Here is a 24,430-nt window from a genome sequence, read left to right on the forward strand (position 1 = left end):
GCGTGCGCATGTTAGTCCCACCCTGTGAAAATGTCATCCCTCCCCACGGTTTGTTTTGCCCACCCCGGACAAAGTCAGTGACTGCCCGCACATGTGTATTCAAGATAGTGGAGTGCAATAGAAAACATTCAGGTGAAAGTGAGTTTCTAAACATTCCTCCTCCAAATATTCCTCGAAGTTGACGAGGCTTTCAAATATTTTCCACAAAGTTGATGAAGCTGAAGTTGGCTTCCTATTCGCATTTTCCCGTTCCACCTTAAATCGTGCAGCAGTTCCATTTTGCACCTGAGGAGCCTGAATGTATCCGCCGCACATTTATGGTGGAACGGGAAAAATTGAAGAAGAAGCTGGTGAGGAAAAAGCTCACTTCAGTTTCATCGAAAGAGTTGAAAGGTATGAAAACAGATGAGGAGGTCGTTCTGTTTCTTCGTGACAGGTGGGCAACGTTCACTTAGTTTTGCTGTTTCACAGAACCAACAGGTCAGTATCATTTTGTCCCGTTTCCTAATGTTTGTTATAGCAACTGGTTAGCTTTTTAGCAGCAATTGTGGCTACAGTTTGCTAACCCACAACCAAGCTTACGTTCATTACATTACTCACTGTGCGGTTATTTGCTCTAATGTTGTATCATGGTATTTGTCTGCACAGCGTTTGTGAAGGCTTTCATGGCCACAAAGACCTAAAAAAACAATTTTGCTAGCCCAAAGTCATTCAGTGTGGCAATGCGCCTCCACGACTTCAGGGGGGCGGAGCTTGTGAAGGAGCACTGAAGGTAGGGCTGTATTTGTTTTGCTGCTGAGTTCAAATATCAACAGTTGTGCTGCAGAATTGTATAATACACCTTTAAAGAGGTTATCAGTGCTTTGTTGGTGCAGTTTAGAGCATTGTGCATTTATAGCAGGTCAGGGTTACTGAACTGAAATCTCCACAGGTGGTAGGTACTGAACCAGAGCGATGAAGAACCCAAGCGAGGCTGAGCTGAGCCTGGCGAAACTGATCTCAAACAATGAGGCCATAAAAAATGCAATTATTGTACCAACCAAGAGGGCACTGAGGACAAAGGGGCAGGGGCTCTTTCTGGCTTTTTCCCTTGCAACACCCTGCGTACCTCTCCATCTTTTTACGAAACTATTGTAAAACAAAGTCTCAGACATCCAGCAGCAACACGATTTCAGGTAATAACTTTCTGTGAGGGAGCTTTTTGAGGCACTGCACTCTTCAGATGTCTGGTTCCTACTACCACCACTGTGAACAATCCTGACTAGCTAAGTTTCTCCAGAATGGAACATTTCTAATCAAACCACTCTGAATGACAGCGTTTACATCTTAACTATTTAATTATGCCATAATGTTTTTAAATCTGTGTATTTCCCCTTTAACTACAGTAACTACTAGTACAGAAACTGATGTGTAAGTTCTGTAGCTATGAGTCAGAGGGAACTGAAAGCAGTCCAGTGCTTAGAGTGTGATGAGCAAAGGCAACACCAAAAGGCAAGTTATATAGGAGTCTCTCTTTTTTGCCTTTGGTCAGTATCCCTGGTCTAAAAGGCCTGTGAGAGTCTGAAGCGCAGCTGATGTGAAAGAAAGTTGTGGTGGTTAAGTGACCACTTCACCAACTAAGTGAGACGATTTAGAAAGAAAAACCAGGATCCATGTCAGCCCTTTGTGGATGTGACACATTTTAATGCTGCTCTAAATCACCATCCTCAGCTCAAGAAGAGTCTCAAGAAGAGCCTTTTATTGTCACTCTGGCCAATGAAATCGACAGTGTTTCCATAGTGATGTGAATCGCATGCTGAATGTGTGCATGCGCTCTCTCAGAAACTCGCAGTGCATCCAACTATAAAGTCAGCATGGAGCCTCTTTTATACAGTGATAGGAAACACAGCAGTACACAAAGAGCTCCAGTTCCACATGCTGGTCCACTTTACTCACCATTTTAATGAGTTAAAGGGGACAAAGACAAAAACTCTGAACGTATTGCTGACTTTACATCAGAAGAGAAAGGGTCATTTCTGCATAATGAAAATGGTTTAGATGTAAACAGAGTCATTTAGAGTGGTTTAATGTGAAACTCAGATTTCTTTACAGTGGTGGTGATAGGAACCAGACGTCACAGTGTCTGCAACACAAATACAGCCATTTTATTTGCTATTCAAAACCAGCAGTGAACCCACAGGAGTCTTGTAAGATTTTATATGTAATATTGACGATGATGAAACAGTGGAAAATCTACAAAAATCTTTTAAAATCTATAAAAAATTATTTTAGGCCAAAATCTTTTTTTTTTCAAAACGATTGTTAAACAATGTCTCAGGAGTCAACCAGCATATTCTAACCATTTCATGCAATAAAATGGTTGCAAATATGCTATAACCAACCTTCTGTTTAGGGTTCTTTTAGAAGAATTCAGACGTCTGGTTCCCATCACCCCCACTGCGAACAATTCTGATTTGATGAGTTTATATAGAACAGCACATTTGACATCGAACCACTCTGCATGATTATTAACCACTGCATTATTAATTATACAGAACCTTCAAAAAAATCAGTGAGGGTCCCCTTTAACTGAGTAACTGGATCAGGTATAATTGAAGAGGAAAATACTTAAATATGGTCAGAGTCTCCTCCAAAAAATGGACTGCAAAAAGACAAAGCTGCTTTCAGGACTCTGGCAGCAGCAGCCCTGCACACTTTGCTCTTTGTGAGCCAGCTTTCTCCAGCATCCCATTAAGGGCTTTCGGATCCCTCCTAATCTCACTTGGCATCCGCTCCGGCATGCTTGCACACTGGACAGCAGCCGTGAACAATGCTGAAGACTGACCGTTTTCCCTTAGGGTCAGACATATGTTGTGGAATGCATGAAACATATATGGAATATATAAAATTAAGGCTATAGCCTATAATGCTGTCCTTCATTTAAACATTTTGATTGCATTCATTTTGCACCTGCCATATGATGACGACCCCCAAGTGATGAAGCAGATAACACCGCAAACCTGTGCTATTCTATGAATTCATATTATCATATGCATTCATAACAAACAGAGCTGAAAGGTATAATATCTATGCAGTCTCGTTGTATTAAGCAAACAAGTTCTCCTTTACCTTCTCAGGCTGCTGGAAGTCTTCTCCTATGGTAAATATATCCAGCTCTGTTTACGCTGCTGAAGCAGAGTGATTTTTTTTTGGCACAATATATACAAGAGTGGCCTGTCTGACCCTCCCACTCAGTGGAATTAGTCACAAAGTAGCCTTTCTCCCTGCACTTTTCAGCTTGACCCATAATGTGCCCATTCTTACTGCTAGAGTGACACAGCCAGGGTGTGTATCAGAGCTGCTTTTGTAGCACGCTTTGTCATGTGAGGGGGGCTTACTGTTGGTGTAGGAAAGTGCATACATGATCAAAAGTGCACTGTGTTGTATGTTTTTCTCTGAATGAAGGCAGTGATGTAACGTTCAGCAGGCTGAGCAAATGGCTTAGCTGCAATGATGGGTTCATACACTAGAGGGCACCAGAGAACTTTCTCTTTCTCTGCCAAACTGTGTTCATCCTTGAGATTTGACTCCAGTCCTTGAACTCAATGCCTTGAATGTCCTCCCTTTCTGAAAGTGTGCCCACAGTAAGGGTCATTCTAGCATTGCGGTGGCAAACAGGGTACAAATGTTGATCTGTAATTCAAGTGTATAGCATAGTCTGTTACAGTGAACAACACTAGTAAAGTTGTAACACGGCTGATGGTAACACTGCTGAAAAAATGAGTAAAAGCTGCTTTTCTAAAACACAATCCACTGTTGATTTAGTTTCAAAGTCACACAGTGTGTAGAAAATTACAAATATTGCATTTCTTGCTTCAATTTTAAAATCACTTAATGTTTCAGGAGATTGTAACACCTCTGACAACATTACTAAAATCTCAACCTTTCTAAAATATTGTAGCGTCCTGCTACTGGCTCATGCTGCCATAGAAACTCATGGGAAAATGGACTTTGGTTGGTCAGCACAAGGTGGAAGCCTATGGCTAGTGGTGACCTCCCCAGTGACTTCAGTGCTTTGTAGGTGCCTTTCTGCTGGTGTTTCAATATTAGAGCACTTCTCACAGCAGAATCATGGCCTCCCCTGTGTCTTACTCTGCACTGATGCCACAATGGTGTCAGAAGTGGGATAGTGCTCTCCAGTAGTCTGAAGCTAGAACTGTGCTACAGAGAACTTCAAGGCAAACAGCAAAAGAGGCAGAACCCGGCAAAAGACCATGACGGCAGGGGACAGTGCTGCTGTGCTTCATGACGAGATGACACTCACAGTGAGGCTCAACAGCAGAACTGGCATGGGAAGCCTCAGTGATGAGGCTGGCGGGGGAAGGCTCAGTGCCAGAGGCGTTGGTGTTAAGGAGTTTTTAGAGTCGTGGTTCCTCTCAGTTGTTCTTTTTTTATGCTCTTGAGTTTTTTGAATCCTTGTTCATCTCTATGGTTGTTCTTTGTGCTCTCAAGGAGTTTCTGAGTCTTGATTCCTCTCAGAGGCTCTTCTACATGCACTTAAGTAGTTTTTTGAGGTTTGTGTTCCTGTCAGGTTCTTCTTAATGCTCTTAAGAATTTTTCTTGGTTCTTTGTTCCTCTCAGTGTTTCCCATGTGCTTAAGGAGGTACTTTTTGAGAACCTGTGTTCCTTAGCTTTTAGCGAGAGAGTTTTTCCTTTTGAGTCTTTGTTCCTGTCAGAGTTTCTTCCTCATGCCCTTAGAGAATTTTTCCTTTTGAGTCGTGGTTCCTTTGAGGGCTTCTCATGTTCTTAGAGAGTTCTTCATTTTGAGTCTTGGTTTGGTTTGGTTTGGTTCCTCTCAGTGATTCTTCTTCATGCTCTAAGAAGTTTTTGAGTTGTTGTTTCTCTCAGTGGGTCTTCTTCATTTTCTTAAGGAGGTTTTTGAGTCTTGTTTCCTCTCAGTCTATTTTTCATGCTATTAATGAGTTTTTCCTGATACTGTCTCATAAGATCGTTTGGATGCTTAATCAGAATTTCTGGACAAGCTGCTGTGGGGCTGAATCTGCTATAAACCCTGCTATATGTAGAGAACTGAACTGAACTGAATTCTTTTCCCCTCCTGAAAAAATATGGTTTGAATTTACATCATAAAAATATTTCAAATGGTTGCACACAAATAAGGTGATCAAGCTCTTTTCTGAATTCTCCAGGTAACATTTAGTCTCTATACTACTGCAAATGAATTTGCCAGAAAGGGTTCTTTGTGGGAAGCCACAGAACCATTTTAGTTTCCTAAAAAACTATGATTGCAAACATGATGTGTGAATCTGACGAACCTTAAAATGGTATAAAGAACTTTTACATAACGTATCGATTCATTACTAGCTTAAGGGTTCTTCCTAAAACAATAGAACATTATGTGGAAGTTCTTTAAACTTTAAAAAGGTTATTCATCCCTTTTACAAGAATGGTTCTGTAAAGAACCAACAATTGAAAGGTAACTTGGGGAACTAAATTCTACTCTCTTAAAAAAGATGGTACTTCAAGGGTTCACTAGTAGACCATGGTTCTGTATAGAACCATGAGCACTCAATGAACCATCTGCATGGAGAATATGTTGTATATACAAAATTCTATATACAGTGCTGTGAAAAAGTATTTGCTAATTTGTCACATTTAAATGTTTCAGATCATCCAACTAATTTTAATATAAGATAAAAACACGGTAACACTTTCTATGAATGTCACCTTTGTAAGCATCTATGAACACATTCATAACATGTTACAATGCATTCATAAGACATTATAAACATAGCTATAAATATTTATAAAAATGCATTATACGTTATAGCCATGTTTATTATGCATTATGAATTATTAACATAATACATTATAAGTACTGACCATAACAAATTATAGGAGCTCATAAGTCGTATTTGTCCGCTCTAAGTAAAGTGAAGCGTACTGTACTAAAGCCTCCTCCAGTGTTCAGAGTGAGGCTTCAAGTTGAAGTATTTACTGAAGAATTTACTGAAACACTAAAACATTCACAATAAAGCACATTACAGGCTTCAGATGTCAGAGTTTAAACTAGTGCTGCCCTCAGTGTTTTACCCAATGTGGGAAAGTCAATGTACACCACCGTTAGCTTGGTATTTGTCTTTACTTTACGCTCTCCAAGCTGGGACTGACTTCATTGTCACTGACATTATAACATGTCATTACCACTATTTATAATGCATTATATTAACAATTCATAATGTATAATAAACATGGCTATAAAGTGTAATTCAGTGCAATTCTTTTTCATAAATATTTATAACCATGTGTATAATGCCTTATGAATACATTATAACATGTTATAAATGTGTTTATAGATGCTTACAAATGTGACATTCATAGAAAGTGTTACCAAAAACACACTTGAACACAATAAATTCAGTTTTTAAATGACGATATCAGTTATTGAATATAAAGATTTATTCAAAACCTGTATTACCCATGTGAAAAAGTAATTGCCTCCTTTAGCCTGATAACTGGTTGTGCCACACTTGATGGCAATAACTGCAATTAAACATTTGCAATAATTTGCAATGAGTCTTTTACGTCACTGTGGAGCAATCTTGGCCAACTTTTCTTCTGCAGAATTGTTTTCCTCTCATGTACATTGGAGGGTTTTCAAGCATGAACTGCCCGTTTAAGGTCTTGCCACAGCATTTCAATGGGATTCAATTCAGGACTTTGACTCGGCCCCTCCAGAACTTTATTTTGTTTGTTTTGAGCCATTCAGAGGTGGACTTTGTCAAGACTGGCTCAACATCACGACAAATGAAAGGGAAGCACACATTAAATAAATGAAAAAACGATTTTAATAAGAAAGAAACTTAAGGATCTGATGCAAAAATCTCAAGGACAACAACTGTAGGCCAAAATAACTCTAAAATAAACAAATAACCTGAAGCATAAACCCCAAAAGAAAAAAAGAAAACCGGCCCAAAAATCAAACTACCCGGGACACAAACAACAAAACAAAAGAGAAGCTCCAGCCACAAGCACACCACACAGGTGTAAGTAGTGTTCTTGATGAGGCCTTCAGCCCCACCCACTACAACTCCACCTGTAATGGCACAGGCCCGTCACAACCTGCTTGTGCGTCACATAATCATCCTGCTGTATAGCCCAACTGTGCTTGGTGGACATTCTCCTTCAGGATTTTCTGCTAGAGAGCAGAATTCATGGTTCCATTATTCATCAATTATGACAAGTCGTCCAGGTCCTGCAGAAGCACAGCAGCCCCAGATCATCACACTACCACCACCATGTCTTACTGCTGGTACAATGTTCTTATGACAGAATGCAGTATTAGCTTTACACCAGATGGAACGGGACCCTTGTCTTCCAAAAAGTTCCACCTTTGACTCATTAATTCACAGAATATTATTCCAAACGTCTTGGGGTTTTTGGCCAATATGAGAGGGCTTTGTGTTCTTTTTGGTCAGCAGTGGTTTGCACCTTACAGCTCTCCCATGGATGCAATTTTTGAAGAGTGTCTTTAGAAACATGCACATAGACCTTAACAGAGGCAAGAGAGCCCTGCAGTTCTTTAGGTGTTCGTCTGGTTTCTTTTGTGACCTCCTGGATGAGTCATCGATGTGCTCTTGGTGAAATTTTGGTAGGCCAGCTACTCCTGGGAAGGTTCACCACTGTTCCAAGTTTTCTCCATTTGTGGATAATGGACTCCCAGAACCTTAGCAGTGGCTTTATAACCCTTTCAGACTGGTAGATTTCAAGGACTTTGTTTCACATCTGTAGAACGTGGCATCATGCTCTGCTTTTGGAGGGCTTCTAGCTGCTTCGCATTGCCAGACAGATTCTACTTAAGTGATGTTTATATTCAGCAGGTCTGGCAGGATTAAGCCTGGGTGTGGCTGGTGACCTTAAACCCAATGGTCAATTGAAATTGGTTAACTGGTTGATTTAATAGCTATTACTTTTTCACACATGGTCAGGTTGGGTTTTTTGATGATCTGAAACATTCAAGTGTGACAAATATGCAAATATAGATGAAATTGGGAAGGGGAGCAAATATTTTTTCACAGTACTGTAGAACCTTTTTGAAAATGGTTCTGCTATTGTTTTACGATGCCAACCTTATAGCTATAGAGGAACCTGTTTTGGTACTGTATAGAATCTTTTTCATATAGAACCATACACAACACATTCTCTATCAATCTGAAGAACCATTTCAGCATGCAAAGAACCATTTAATCATGCAGATGGTTCTTGGAGTGCTCATGGTTCCATATAGAACCACTGTCTTTACTAAAGAACATTTGAAAAAAACCTTTTTCTAAAGGTGTATGTTGTCAGAGAGTGGATGAGTCACCTCAAAAGTGATCCCACAGCCCACCCCCACTTTCTCTATCTCTCTTTCTGTTTCTCTTTCAACCCCCCCCACCCCCAATTCCCTCTCTTCTCCGTGTTTGCACTACTCTGAATTCCTCGGCCTCTTACCGGAATGACCCCGTGCTGGGACAGAAATAGCTCTGTCAGGATCTCCGATCGGGCTGGACATGCTGAGCCCCAGAGCTGTCACACCCTCGCTCAGGCTGCCCTCAGCTCACTGATTCATATGAGTGTGTGTTTGTCTTTGCCATATTTACCTGCAGTTTCAGCGCCACTTTACCACTTCATTCAACGTGCTTATAAACACAGTTAATGAGGGAGACGTTTCTGACTTAACATGGAAAAACCTGCTCAGCCTCAGCTGGATTTAGAGACCCCATTTCAGCTTTTTAAAGTGCTTTCAGTTCAACTTTAACTTCTTCAGACCTCACACAGCAAGAACTGTCGTGAGTCTTGCCTGAGAGCCCAACACATCACTACACTCATTCATGGCTTTAACACCTTATAATGCATCACAGAGGCCTTCCACCTTGCATCACTGCAGCTTTCCCCAGCAGCCTTCTGAAGCCATGGAGACAAATCTGGTCCAAACTTCATGGCTTTGGGTAAAAATATTCAGATGGCATCATATGATTTTGCTGTGTGTTGTTAGTCAAATGCTAGTGTTGCTTCAGAGAGTCAAAATAAATTGTAAATGTTAAAAATAAAGTTTGTAAATATAGGTAATCATATATATAAATATATATTCCCGCATATTTTTTAGATTTAGATTCTTTGTTTATATTTGCTTAGTTTATTTGTTTTTTTTTATTCTTTCTTCTGCTGTTTTTTTAACCATCAAATAAAAATAAAAGATGTGCTATAACATTTACTCCACAGCAAACAAACAGCCAGGGCTCGGGAAAGCTTTGTTACCAAATTTGGGCAGACGTCTGACACACTTTTTCACCTATAAAATAAAAGCAAATAAATAAATAAATAAATAACTCAATAAATAAATAAATAAATAAATAAATAAATGAATAAATAAATAAATAAATAAATAAATGTTAAAATTAACTAATAGATATACAATTAACAAACAAAGACCTTATTTTCATCTATATTCATGTATTCTCATAAAAAAACATCCAAATTGGTAACTTTCTGAGTTCTTAAATCGAACTTTAATGCACTTTAATTTACTTCAATACAATGAGATTCTATTCTATGTCATTTTGGATCATCCTTCATAAAATATTCGCACAATTGTAATAAATAAGACTTTATTTTCAATTTTTTAAATTTATTTCTATAGTTATTTAAACATTTACAGGGATTTTTATTTATTTGACACGCTTATTTCTTTTTTTCTTTGTTCTTTGTTTGTTTGTTTGTTTCTTTCTTTCTTTCTTTCTTTCTTTCTTTCTTTTGTTTGCTTGTTTGTTTGTTATGTATTTTTGATTTTGAATGCGGTTGTCTGGGAGCACTCAATGTCTGTCACAAAACTGGCTGCTAATTATCAGGACGCACGTGACTTTTGGTCACTGCGCGAGATTCCGTAATTTAAGAACGTCATTTTTTTTACCAACTGCTCTAAAACTGTTACGTCACTGTAGGGAAACCGTTCGTCCTTTTTATTTTTACCCCTCTCGTATTGGGCAGTAATGCCCCGCCTCCTGCGCTGAGTCCGGCGAGCCGTCTAATGTAGATGCTGCTTATTTTCTTTCCCACCCGCATTCCGTCAAGCCCCGCCTCCCACGCTATGATTGGCTGTTGGCTGTGGCACCCTGCACTTTTAGAACTCTAAAGCTTTGTGACGTTTACCGCGTTCGAAACCTGTATCTTTGCTCAGATCGTTCTGTCGGCCGGGATCTTTTGATGCCAAACGTTCTAAACGCGCTTTAGCGTTCTAGAACCGCCAACAGCCTCTGAGTCTGAGCTGCTAGCCCATCGCAGAGCAGGGGGGGGGCCGAGCGGAATACGGGTGGGAAGAAGAAAAAAAAAAACCTGGCTGCTGCATGTATGACGTCAGAGCCGCAAGAGCGAAGAACAGCTGCTTCTTCTTAGCTGAGTCTCTCACTCTGGCTGATAGTGAGGACTGGAGCTTTTCTCCTCTGCAGGACAAAAAAACTACAGGAGGTGAGTTCCACTCTTTCAGCAGTGCTGATCTTTGCTTTTATCCACCAGGTAACACTGTGCAGGGGCTAGTCTGTGCATTTTGTAGGCAACCACACAGCATATAGGAGATATAGCATAGTATAACCCACTTATAGTGACCACTTAAGAATGAAAGAGAAAGTTTCTTTGCACCACAAGTGCAAAAAAACATCTCATAGATTCACTGTGTGCAACTTCGTGAACCCATACAGTCCTTCTTCTGTTTGCTGAATCACTCTGTACAGTGAATTAACGTGTCAGAGTGTATATAACCTTTAAAGATAGGGGGCTTTGCCCTCTGGGTGTGGCTGTCTCTCTGTGCTGGACCCTGCATGTGTTACTATGCCATCTGAACAGGCTATTTTTGGCCCCCACATTAGACTTCAAACAATGCAGTAATGTGCAGCCGATTTCTACGTCTTAGTAACTGCCGCTGTGAAGTACGGAGGGAGCCCCTTAAGGGGACAGGGTGATTATTTTTAATAAGGCGTGGCCACAAATTAATATATCGAGGCCCATGCATTATTATACTGAGACTACAAATTTATTTTTTTAGGCCACAAATAACTATGTTGAGGCCACAAATTAATATATTGAGGCCACAAGTTACTATTTTGAGGCCACAAATTAATATATTGAGGCCACAAATTACTATTTTGAGGCCACAAATTAATATATTGAGGCCACAAATAACTATATAGAGGCCTGAAGTTACTATTCTGAGACCACAAATTAATATTTTTAAGCCACAGATAACTATGTTGAGGCCACAAGTTAATATTTTGAGGCTACAAATTACTATATTGAGGCCACAAGTTACTATTTTGAGGCCAAAATTTACTATATTGATGCCACAAGTTACTATTTTGAGGCCAGAAGTTACTATTTTTAGGCCACAAATAACCATTTTGAGGTCATGAATTACTATATGGAGGCCAAGAGTTACTATTTTGAGGCCACAAATTAATATATTGAGGCCATCATTTACTAAACTGAGGCCACAAGTTACTCTTTTGAGGCCACAAACTAATATATTAAGGCCAGAATTTACTATATTGATGCCACAAGTTACTATTTTTAACCACAAATTACTATTTTTAGGCAATGTTGAGGCCATGAATTACTATATGGAGGCCACAATGTACTATTTTAAGTCCACAAATTAATACATTGAGGCTACCATTTACTATATTGAGGCCACAAGTTACTAGTTTAGGCCTTGAATAACTATGTTGAGGCCATGAATCACTATATTGAGGCCACGGGTTCCTATTTTGAGGCCACAAATTAATATATTAAGGCCACAAATAACTATATAGAGCCCACAAATTAATACACTGTGTCACACAATGAGAAACCTAACTTGTGGCCTCAATATAGTACTTTGTGGCCACGCCTTATCAAAAAACAATCACCATGTCATCTTAGGGGGTCTGTAATGAAGAGCTAGAGAATACAAATGTCTGCTCTGCTTATCACAGTGCACATCATGCAGTGATGCTTTGTGCAGGACACAGGAATTAAGGTAGGAATGTTTTAGGGAGGAATGACTGGAGAATCGTGATCTAATTGTCATGGATTTGTAGTGGTTCAGTATTTGGCATTCATGATTACTCAGTTTAAAACAGTCATCGACCACCTTCTGATGATTAGCTTACAATGTAGCGTCATGATAATGCATATTTGAACTGCTCTCTCTCTCTCACCGCCTCATTTACATGCTCTTTTCATATTCTCACAGTCTTTTTAACGGCTGATCAGCTGAGTGATCCAAACGTGTCTATGACTTAAGAATAACTCCACCAGTTCGCACTGCAGTCCTTGTAGTTACTGAGTAATAAGCCTCTGGAATAGGTAAACCTGTGAAAGTTACTTGATCACTAATGTAATCAATAGTGACAGCCCTAGTTTAGTTAGCACAGCAGATTGATTTGCACTCCTTTGTTTAAGGTGCTGTATCCTTGATTTTGCTGTGTCCCTGTGTGACGTAGTGAAAGAGCACATTGTATGAGTGTTGAGTGAGCTGGCAGAAGTATCCTGTGGAAAACGTGGCCTTGCTATAAAGCGCTCGGCCTGTAGCCAAGAGGCCTTTTCCTCTGCCGGGTCTGTCTGGAAGGGGGAACTTCGCTGCAGACAGGGCCACAGTCTCTCTCTGCGAACGCATGCCTGAAAACTAAATGCGTTCCTTTTGTAATGCAGTTAAACTGAAGGGATGGACCCTCACTGAAAGCACACTGGAGTTGCAGTGTCCTCTGGGAAGCCAGTGCAGTGAACTAAGGCCACCGTGTCAGCTTCGATTCTGTTGTGTACATGAACTATCTCAGTTGCGCCCACTGTTTCATTCCTTTGAGTTGAATCATAAACAGACCCTCAGTGGTGAAGCACAGGGGTGTCCGATAGCAGCTAGCAATCTTGTCTCTTTTAACCCCTTAAATGGCCTGGAGCTCTTCTTACTTTACTGCTGAATAACTTAGTTTGTTTGTATTGTTTTTCATGTAGTTCATGAATAATGTCATTTAGGATGTAATAAAGCTGGAAAAAGAAGAGTTTAATGGCCACAGCCCACCAGTGGGCCCAACGTTTTATTTCACACCTCTATAATCGAAGAATAGCTCAGCCAGTTTGCACTGAAGTCCCTGTGATTACTGCATAATAAGTATGTAATAAGCCTGAGATTTTAGTTGTACTGTAACTCAAACTGAACAGTTTCATCTTTTCATTCTCATCTTTTCGTTTCAGAGTCAGTATAATTTCATCATTCCACTGATACCCTGCAACTGAGAAAACATGGGCAAGGTAAGCCTCAGCTCTTATCATTTACATTTACATATACCATTACAGCATTTAGCGGACGCTCTTATCCAGAGTGACTTACAAAAGTGCTTTGTCTACCTGGAGAAAGTATCTTTGCTAGTTACAAAGAGGTTAGAGAGAAAGCCAGTCCTGAGCTCAGATACTGCTAGAAACAAAAGCCCAGGTTGATACCTGGAGAAAAAGGAGCAGAATTAAACACAACACAGTGCAATACATTTCAATAAGTGCTGTACATTACATTACAATAGATACTTAACTCGGTGCTCATTTAAGTGCTGTATAAAGAGATGAGACCGTGAGAGACTCCGCTGTTCGGACAGCCAATGGGAGTTTGTTCTACCACCTGGGTGCCAGTACAGAGAAAAGTTTCGATGCTTGTCTTCCACGCGTCTTGAAGGATGGCGGATCAAGCCGAGCTACACTTGAAGCTCGAAGGGATTCGAGTTTTGACCGTTACCATCAGGTCGGGAGGGGCTGGTCTGTTTTTGGCTTTGTAAGCATCAGTGTTTTAAATCTGATGAGTGCAGCTACAGGAAGCCAGTGAAGGGAGCGCAGCAGTGGAGTGACGTGGCTGAACTTGGGGAGATTGAAGACGAGCCGTGCTGCTGCATTCTGGATGAGTTGCAGGGGCTTGATGGCCCCATAGGAAGACCAGCCAAGAGCGAGTTGCAGTAGTCAAGCCTTGAGATGAGAAGAGACTGAACTAGCACCTGGGTGGCCTCCTGAGTGAGGAAGGGTCGGATCCTCCGGATGTTGTACAGGAGAAACCTGCATGACCGAGTTAGGTTCACGATATGAGCCGAGAACAATAACTGGCCATCCAGAATCACCAAGACTTCTTGCATCTTCAGACGGAACAATCAGGGAGTTCTCGAATGAGACGGCAAGATCACGATGAGGACCTGTAGTTGCAGGGATGAATAGCAGCTCAGGTGGAGCTCCAGCTGGTGAGCTGCCACATATGAAGAGATGTCAGTCAGACATGCTGAGATGCGACCTGTCATGCACACGTTGTTTTAAAGCATTTGTTTTGGACATAAGTGTATTTTTAATACAGTAAAACCTAACAAGAATTTCTTATTTTCAAAAACATAATTTATATCTAGCTAGTCTGAAGTTTTGTTCCAGATTTCTCCTGGACACCTTGCACGGATCTTTTAGATTCCCTCACCAGCACATCTGGTTTAAAATAATGAAGTATTGATCAGCCAAACCAGGTATAGGATGATAAGTACAGTTACCACCATGGGTTACTGGGCTACCTTGAGGAGAGGTTGGGGATGGTTTAACAAGCACATTGACATCACTGAGATACATAACTGTATTACTATAATTTGTATCTGTAATATAGAGATTTTCTAAGCAAATACATGCTTACTGACCAGATAAACAACTTTTTCAGGGTTTTAAATTTCAGTTCAAAGCTCAAATCATTTAGTGTACAAAACAACCACTATATTTCTGAGACCCATCTCAGTCAATCAATCAATCAAACTTTATTTTGACTTGGAAGTACATTGAAGGTGAACCTCATTTACAGGGTAGATGAGCAAGTTAAACAGGGACTGAAAAAGTGAATAGTTGAAAAATTAATCAACTAAAATGAAAATCACAAAGAAAAGAAGATTTGTAAATAATTAAAAAAGCAGCTCACATGAGAAACAGGCATAAAATAGCAATATAGTATATAAAGAAAACATTAAAAAAACAACTAACAACGAAGGGCCTGGGGGTGGAAGAGGTTGAGGACCCCTGCTTTATGCTACATTTTATTGCATGAAAATAAGCTACTGAGGTCCCATCATGCTGTGAAGAGACTTGCTGTGTCAGTGCTTCACTGTGTGGTGTAGGAGAGAACGATGGGGCTGGACACTTATGTAATGAACAGTGCTGTGATTTAGCGCGTATTCATTTTGGAATTTAGTGCGTTTATCCAGCCCTGGGTGGACACACAGATTTGGACAATGAGCTTTTGTGGCTTTCTCAACTATTACATCCTTGTTTACGGACTTTTGTTGAATGTTGAATCCACAAAATTCATTTTGTAGGATTGTCACAAGATTTTTATTTCTTTATTTTTGCTAAAACATTAACTCAGTGTGTTTCAGGTGGTTGCTAAGGTGTTACTAGGAGGTTGCTATGATATCCTACTTGGTTGCTCAGGTGTTGCTAGGCTGTTGCTATTTTATCACAGGTGACTTCTAACATGTTCCTAGGAAGTTGTTATGTTATCCCAGGTGATTGCTAAGGTGTTGCTAGGAAGTTGCTATGGTATTCCAGGTGGTTGCTAAGGTGTTGCTAAGCCATTGCAATGATATTCCAGGTGGTTGCTAAAGTGTTGCTAGGCTGTTGCTATGTTATCCCAGGTGATTGCTAAGGTGTTGCTAGGAAGCTGCTAGGGTGTCCCAGGTGTTTGCTAAGGTGTTGCTAGGAAGTTGCTGTAGTATCCCGGGTGATTGCTAAGGTATTGCTAGGATGTAGCTACAGTATCCCAGGTGATTGCTAAGGTGTTGCTAGGAGGTTGCTATTGTATCCCAGGTGTTTGCTAAGGTGTTGCTAAGCCATTGCAATGATATCCCAGGTGGTTGCTAAAGTGTTGTTAGGCTGTTGCTATGTTATCCCAGGTGATTGCTAAGGTGTTGCTTGGAAGTTGCTATGTTATCCCAGGTGATTGCTAATGTGTTGCTAGGTAGTTGCTGTGGTATCCCAGGTGTTTGCTAAGGTCTTGCTAAGCCAATGCAATGATATCCCAGGTGGTTGCTAAAGTGTTGCGAGGCTGTTGCTATGTTATCCCAGGTGATTGCTAAGGTGTTGCTAGGAAGTTGCTATGTTATCCCAGGTGATTGCTAAGGTGTTGTAAGGAAGTTGCTGTGGTGTCCCAGGTGATTGCTAAGGTATTGCTAGGCTGTTGCTATTTTATTACAGGTGGATGCAAAGGTGTTGCTAAGCCATTTCTATGGTCATTATTATTATTTTTATTATTATTATTATTATTATTATTATTAAAATACTAGAATAATGTACAGCTTTTAATGTAGTTTAGTTACCAGGGATGCACAATATTATCAGAATCATATTGGCATTGATAGGTTGCTTTGAAAAAATGATTGATATCAAAAGTTTAGATTTGGCCAACACTTCAATTCGGTATTCGATGATGTGTTAATTATACTCCAGAAGAGCTGAATGCTTAGGTGATGCTGGGCTACTGCGCTAAAACATCTTATATTTTATTCCTTTTACTGTATTTGTTACCCTTTAAAAAATGCTATATTTCTCTGTAGTGCTAATCCAGGTGGATCTAATCCAAATTTCTACACTATAGAAATATTTATATGTCAGCATCAGCAGATATGTACATGGAAAATCTAATATCAGCCCTACAGTTTCTATATCAGTGCATCCCTAGTACTTTTACAGCGTTCTGCACATCCAGGACATCCAGGTTACTCCAGGACAAACATAGTTCCTACTTTTTTCCAAGGCTTTCAACCACTTTATCTTCTCCGTGGAATCGTGCACTTGGTGGGATGTTTGTTTGTCAAGTTGGCTGTTGCTAAGGGGGCTGTTGCTGAGGGAAGTTGAACCTCACAGCTGTTCCTTTGAGGAGTGGTCTCAAGAATGGGCCTTGACAGGAAAGCTTTGAGCATGACCAGAGGATTCTGGCTCTGTGCCACCGCAGCGATGCAGCCCAGCAGGGGGAGGAATTACGGAAAATAAGGAGAGGAAGCAGAACCGCACAGTCATGTAGCATTATTGCTCACTCAGACACAAAACGTCTGCATCAGTGAAAAGGGTGAGCGATACCCCTGCGGGGTGAATGGAGCTGTGCATGTAAGGTGAAACCCACACTGTCTCCAACACACTGCACTGGGCCTGGCTGATGAGGCCACAGGGCAGCTGCAGACTTGGACAGGTGTCAGCTGTCCACCCACTGTTCTCTGCTTATAGCTTCATAGGCTGTGCTGAATGTCCCCTTACACCCACTGGAGCGTTTCACAGGCTGCGGGAGAAGCCACACTGGAGAGGAGATTGGCCTTTGTGGCCTCTTTCATTTTGGAAATCCACAGTTACACAGACGTGGGAATTCACGCATATGTGTGACTCAGAATGGCTGCTTTAGTTCAAGAGCCAACCGCAGAGATATGGTTCAGATGGTTTGGAAGGCGTCCATGCACATCCATTACTGTGAAGTTTAAGACCCTTAAACTGTCTGTATGTGGGTCCTCTCTCTCTCCTAACTACCTAACTTACACATTATTATTACTATTATTATTATTATGAGTAGTTAATAATCCATAGTAGTTACTAAATAATAACCTTAAAGTGGTGGTTCAGGCCAACATCAAATAGACACAAAATTGACTTACTTTGTCAGAGTAATGACTTACTTTCTCAAATATTGACCTACTGTGTCGGAATAACGACTTAATTTCTCAAATATTGACTTACTATGTCAGAATAATGACTTGCTTTCTCAAACATTGACTTACTATGTCAGAATAATTACTTAATTTCTCAAATATTGACTTACTATCTCAAAATAATGACTTCTTTTCTCCAACATTGACTTACTATGTCTGAATAAAGACTTCTTTTCTTCTTTTGTCGGAATAATGACTTATTTTCTCAAAATGTCGACTTAAGATGTCTGATTAATGACTTACTCTCTCAAATATTCACTTACTATTTTGGAGTAATGACTTCTTTTCTCAAAGTATTGATGTAATATGGCAGAATAAGGACTTATTTTCTCAAATATTGACTTGCAGTGTCAGAATATTTGTTCATTTTCTCAAAATACTTACTGACTTATGGCAAAATAATTATTTTTTCAAAAATATGACTTGACTACAGAGAAATGATTTTCTCAGTATATTAACGTCCTGTGTCAACATAATGACTTGGTATCTCACAATAATGACTTAGCTTCTGAAATTATTGACGTTTTTGAAATTTAAAAACATCATGAAAAAATCATTATTTTGTGACAATAAGTCAATATTTTGGTGCACTGCTGCCAGAAACAGAAAAACACGTTTGGTGTTTGTGGTTTGCTGCCGTAACTCTGCATTGTTGCTATTAGGCTAATGTTGCTAACAAGGAGTGGACACAGCTGAAAAGGATGTTTACACCAGGTTGGTGTAATGGTTGTCACATGAGCCTGTCCCATTGTTGCTGTATGTATGTATGCTGCTCATCTAGCTGCTACCCTAATGAGATAGGATCTCATTACTATGACAAATTGGGTAATCATTTTACATAGTATCTTGTTATTGTTATATGGGATATAATTATGAGGTGGCAAAATGTGTTATATCGCAATACTTCAAGACTTTTTCATGGTACACAATATGCATCATCATATTAAATAAGTTGGAACAGACAAAATAGAACCTTTAGTGCCATATATAATAATAATAATAATAATAATAATAATAATAATAATGGTAATAAACCCACAATTATTTTTTATTCAGTGTTTTTTTAAACTGCACTGAACTAAATCCATTTAAACAGGCTTAATTATGCTCACTTTGTAATGAAGCATGTAGTTGGTCAGTGTTCTTTAAGTACTGACAATATCCACAATAATGTGCACAATAATAATAATTAATCACTACAACGATGAAATATCATGTTATTGCTGCATTCTAACACCTGTACAGACGCCTAGTCAAATGAATTACCTCCATAATGACTCAATATCTTACACTGAATCAAATTAGAGAATGTGTAGAAAGGAGAATAACCACTCAGTAAAGTCTCCTGGGTTTGTCAAACACTAGAGGGCGCTCCTGAGCTAGTCTGAATGCATTCCTGTGGAGCTTTTGTGTGAAAACTGAAGGCTGATCCCAAACTGCAAAATAAAAAAATATTGAAATATAAAAAAATATTAAAAAAATGGAAAATAATCATTTTTACTCAGAAAATGCACTAATTGAAGTTTAATATATTGTTTTCTTTTAGCTCCATTCACCCCTATTCCCTTAGGATTCACTTGCAGGTGCCCTCTAGCATTTTGCAATCAAGTGTTTTGATATAATGGGGTTAAGAGGAAGAGGCCAGGCTCCCCCTAAACTGGCTCTGGTAGGACCCATGCCAGAAAATAAAAGCTTAAAAAGAAACCATAAAAGGAAAATGACCGTTGCTGTTGGGTCATATATATATATATGTATGTATGTATGTAAACCTACTTTATAGGCTGTTTCTTTTGGCCCATTCTTCATGATGTCTTACATATTTTCTTGATATGAACGCTTCCAGAAGTGCCCCCCACAAAAACCACAAAACCAAAGTCTGTGCACGCCACTACAAACTGAGTTACACACTTCTGTTAAAACAATGTACTGTTTTACAGTGAATGCAGTCTGCTCTCTCTGCTCTCTCATGATTCTGTCTTTTCTTCCATTTCTGTTTCAGGGATTCAGAGGCACCATCGCAGATCACCCCAATTTCGATGCTAACAGCGATGCTGAAGCCCTCTACAATGCCATGAAAGGCTTTGGTGAGTCGCTGCTTTTCAGCCCACAGGCTTTTCAGAAGTCAGCTGACTGGACAGTGTCCACTGGACTGGATTAAGCCACAGTGGTTTATGAGGAGTCTGGCCTCTTCCTATTTCCCACGTTATATTAAAACATGACTGCAAAACAGCAGAGGGCGCCTGAGAGCGAGTCCTGAATGAATGGGAGTGAATGGAGCTCAACGGGTAAAATTGAAAAGTTTAAATAGTTTCTAATCACTCGCCCAAAACGTTTCTTTAATTTTAGAAGGTAGAATTATGTATTTCACTAAGAAAGTGAAGAAAACTGACCTGTATGTTTCCTTTTTTCCACAGCAAACGGGTTTTGGGCAGCAGGACGTTAGCATTACTGCTACTGAGTGCTGATTGGTTGACGAGCGGAGCAGCTCATTGGCTGTTCGCGCTCACAGACGTCATGAACGTACATGAGGCGCCGTTTTAAACTCCTATAATTCGAGTTTAAAAGCTCTTAAAAATAGAACAGCAGTGTTAAAATGTTTTATGATATTCAGTGTTCAGGAAATTATTTTATTTTTTTACATTAAAAATGTTTAAGAATTTATAAACTATGATTTTAGCTCAAAGGCTCCATATTAACCCATTCATTTTGGACTCGCTCGGGAGCGCCCTCTAGTGTTTGAGAAACCTGGAAGACATTGCAGAGTGGCAGTTCTCCTCTCTACAAGTTCTCTGATTAAGTTTCTGGAGTAGCTAACAAAATATCTTAATTTCAGGATTTACAGGCTAAATTTAGATTTGGTGTCTATTGAGAAAAAGCCAAACAGACTCTTTACCACCTAAGCTAGAGATGAAGTTAGAAATGTGAACATGTGACATTTCTATCTTTGTTCTTCAGGAAGTGACAAGGAAGCCATTTTGGACCTGGTCACCTCTAGAAGCAACGCTCAGAGACAGGAGATCCGCTCTGCCTACAAATCACTCTACGGGAAGGTACTGGAACAACAACCCTAACAGACTGAAAGACTCTCAGCCAATTTAAAACAACATGATATTTTATTCATATGGCAACAAACAGCTAAATTAAAGTTCATTTAAAATACAAAAATGCATCATTTTAAATTATAAACTGTTAAATATTGTATAGTAATTGTTGAATATATTTGTATTATTGTTATGCTCACACACAGGAGAGACCCTAAACCTCAACGCTCATTAAGAATGTGAAGACTTATGAATATATACATTTATGCAAATTGAAAACACCCCCTCGTTGCCTCGCTTATAAGCCCCACCCCTTCCTCCCCACTACACTTCATGTGAGGTAAAACAGAAACAAAAATATGTCCCAACTGTAACATTATTAATCAGAAACATTGTTTTTGTGCCTCTCTGGCACCAGTCAGTTGATTTCACTCACTCAGATTTGAGTCTTTATCCTCTAAACATGCAGCAGTGCAGCGGCAATGAGCCTGAACTGCAGGTGGTTTAGCCTTCTCGCTAAGCTAATGTTAGCCCCTTGTGCTAACAGGGGTATAAAGTAAAGGCAGCTTAAGCGAAACACAGTCAAAAACAGGGTTAACAGCTCAGATTTGGGTCTTTATTCTCTAACCTTGCCTCAGTGCAGCATCAGTGAGCCTGAATTCTTGGTGGTTTAGCCTTTTTGCTAAGCTAATGTTAGCCCCTTGTGCTAACAGGGGTATAAAGTAAAGGTAGCTTAAGGGAACACAGTCAAAAACAGGGTTAACAGCTCAGATTTGAGTCTTTATTCTTTAAACATGTGGCAGTGCAGCATCAATGAGCCTGAATTGCAGGTGGTTTGGCCTTCTTGCTAAGCTAATGTTAGCTTCTGTTGCTAACGGGTATAAAGAAAAGGTAGCTTAAGCGTACACAGTCAAAAACAGGGTTAACTGCTCAGATGTGAGTCTTTATTCTCTACTTTTTCCTCAGTGCAGCATCAGTGAGCCTGAATTGTAGGTGTTTTGGCCTTCTTGCTAAGCTAACGTTAGCTTCTGTTGCTAACAGGGGTATAAATCCAAAGTAACTTAACAGCTCCACACACCACAACAGGTTGACCAGCTCTGATTTGAGTCTTTATTCTACACTTGCTTCAGTTTAATGTCAGTGAGCAAGAATTGCTGGTGGTTTAGCCTTTTTGCTAAGCTAATGTTAGCCTCTGGATATGAATTAAGAGTATCTTAACAGCTCCTCACACAACAACAGGTTTGTTCAGACAGTTTTGAGTCTTTATCCTCTAAATGTGCTTCAGTGAGGCGTTGGTGAGCTGTAACCTGTGCTGTGCTGAGCTGTAGTGTGCTAATAGATGCTGTAGCATGCTAATAGAACGACTCTACATCATATTTGACAGTTTTTTAGATAGATACTATATAAATTTGACACAGTCGTAGTTTAAAATACCATCATCATTCATCATTTTAGCTAACAGCTTACTGCACAGTCCAAATATCGAGAACAAGTTAGCCACATTAGTGCAGACATGTTCTGTAGCTGTAAGCAAGTTGCCACATCATATTCACTAATTATTAATTCCATAAACCACTTCTTCCAGATGTACTAAAGCCTGTGTTTTCATTGGAAAAATGTGAACTATACAGTATAACACACTTGATACACATATCAGCATATCGCTTCTATCGGAACAAAACCTCGTATCTCCAAAATGATACATATTGTATTTTTTAATGCAAGTCAATGGATCCAGACTTTTTCCCGAGTCATTTTAGGTTGTTTCTTTTGGTCCATTCTTCATGAAATTTGCACACAATGTAAATGGCAACATGTATTTTCCAATTATGTCAAAAACTGAAAAACGCAAAAATGGAGATACAAGGTTTTGTTCCAACAGCAGTGATATACAACGTTAATATCCCATCCAAGAGGAGGTAACAATTTAAAAAACACATTTTTGAGTTCAGAGCGTCTTTAATGGGTGATCACCCGGCTGAAAAAAACAGAATTCCCATCCTGTCTGTCTGGTGCTGGTTTATCTGGACACCCTGCATAGTCATGCTGGTTGACCAGCATACCAGCATCCAAAACACAGCATGTTGGTTTTGCTGGTAACCAGCCATTCTGGTCTGTCTCATGCACTTTTCAAATGAACCTTCTCTTTTTTCCACGTTTTTATAGTGTACAGTTGGCTTCCCTTAATGCAGTTTGAGATTAGAAGAGCTTCGTTAGTGTTTCAGAGACAATCTGTGTGAAAATGATTTGTTTATTGTTTATTGATGAACTTTGTTGTCTTCAGGACTTGATTGCCGACCTTAAGTATGAACTGACGGGCAAGTTTGAGCGTCTGATCGCCAGTTTAATGCTACCTCCCGCCTATCACGATGCCAAAGAAATCAAGGATGCTATCAAGGTAAGCGAGTGTCTAAAGCAAACAGACTGAAAATGTAATGCTGCACGTCATACAGTTACTGCAGCAGCTTCTGAACTGCAGCTGTGTGGAGGGTAACAGTGCTTCAGCATGGTGTGCATGTCAGTGCTTGGCTCATGTTAATGGAGAAGTGATTATGTAGATGTGCTTTAGTTCAGATCTGTTATATTTTATTACAGGTTTGTTTTAGGTTTGTGGATTAAGTCTTTTATGTAACAGATACTGTTGGTAGATCCCCGACAGCTTCACTTAGCATTTCACATGATCCAGATAAGTCCAGAGAGGCCATGAGCTGTTGGTATAATTTTCTGCATTGTTATCTTGAGAAAGCAAGATAAGTAACTCGTTATTTCAAGATAACAATTTTGTTATCTTGAGAAAACAAGATAAGTAACTCATTATTTCAGGGTAACAATGTTGTAACTCGTTATTTCTAGGTAACAAGATAAATAACTTGTTATCTCAAAATAACAACTTTGTTATCTTGAGATCACAAGATAATTAAGACGTTATCTCAAGATAACAGCTTTTGTTATCTCAAGATATGGGATAAGTAACTGATAACAATTCTGTGATCTTAAAAATAAAGTAACTTGTTATTTCAAGATAACAATTTTGTTATCTTGAGATAACAAGACAATTAACACGTTATCTCAAATCCAGAGAATTATAACTACCTCATGGCCTCAATGGACCTCCGTACTTTTGTGACTGTAATGTGAATTTAATTTAATTTAATTTGATTTAAATTGAAACTTTAGTGTGAATTTAATTACACTACACATTTCCGTTCAGTCAAATATAGTAGACTCAGCATATACAGACTTTACCACCAACATAAAATGCAAATGATATAAAATCGTATGCAAAAGTTTGCGCGCCCCGGTCGAACCAAATGTTTCAGTCATTTTCTTAGTGAATCTAACGTAACACATCCTCTAAAGAGAACACATTTCTGCACCCTTTAATACGCAGTTACTGTTTATTCACGGAATTTACCATTAAACATAAAACGTGGCCTGTGCAAAAGTTATGGCACATCTTATATTTCACTTTTTTCCTAGCAAATAAATAGAAATTGTGCACTAAAATTTGCATACAGATGCCATATTTAAGTGTGTTCTCTGTACAGAGTGTGTTAACATATTTTCACTTAGAAAATTCCGCAAAATATTTGACATTTGATCAGGGTTTTGACTCAATTTGTGAGTCAA

General features: G+C 39.4%; 1 protein-coding gene across 2 annotated transcripts in view; it reads left to right on the plus strand.

Moving 5' to 3' along the window:
* Window positions 1-10,371: 10,371 nt before the first annotated feature.
* Window positions 10,372-24,430, plus strand: part of anxa6 (annexin A6) — a 57,167-nt gene continuing 43,108 nt past the window's right edge. For both annotated transcript variants that reach the window (XM_036576891.1, XM_036576892.1), the window contains exons 1-5: window positions 10,372-10,503; window positions 13,261-13,317; window positions 19,759-19,843; window positions 20,715-20,809; window positions 23,085-23,198. In XM_036576891.1, coding sequence (XP_036432784.1) covers window positions 13,309-13,317; window positions 19,759-19,843; window positions 20,715-20,809; window positions 23,085-23,198 — 303 coding nt within the window. In that variant the 5' untranslated portion in view covers window positions 10,372-10,503; window positions 13,261-13,308. The remainder of the gene's footprint in view (window positions 10,504-13,260; window positions 13,318-19,758; window positions 19,844-20,714; window positions 20,810-23,084; window positions 23,199-24,430) is intronic.

This window comes from Colossoma macropomum, unplaced genomic scaffold (genome assembly GCF_904425465.1).
Source record: "Colossoma macropomum unplaced genomic scaffold, Colossoma_macropomum, whole genome shotgun sequence".
NCBI classification, from domain to species: Eukaryota; Metazoa; Chordata; class Actinopteri; order Characiformes; family Serrasalmidae; genus Colossoma; species Colossoma macropomum.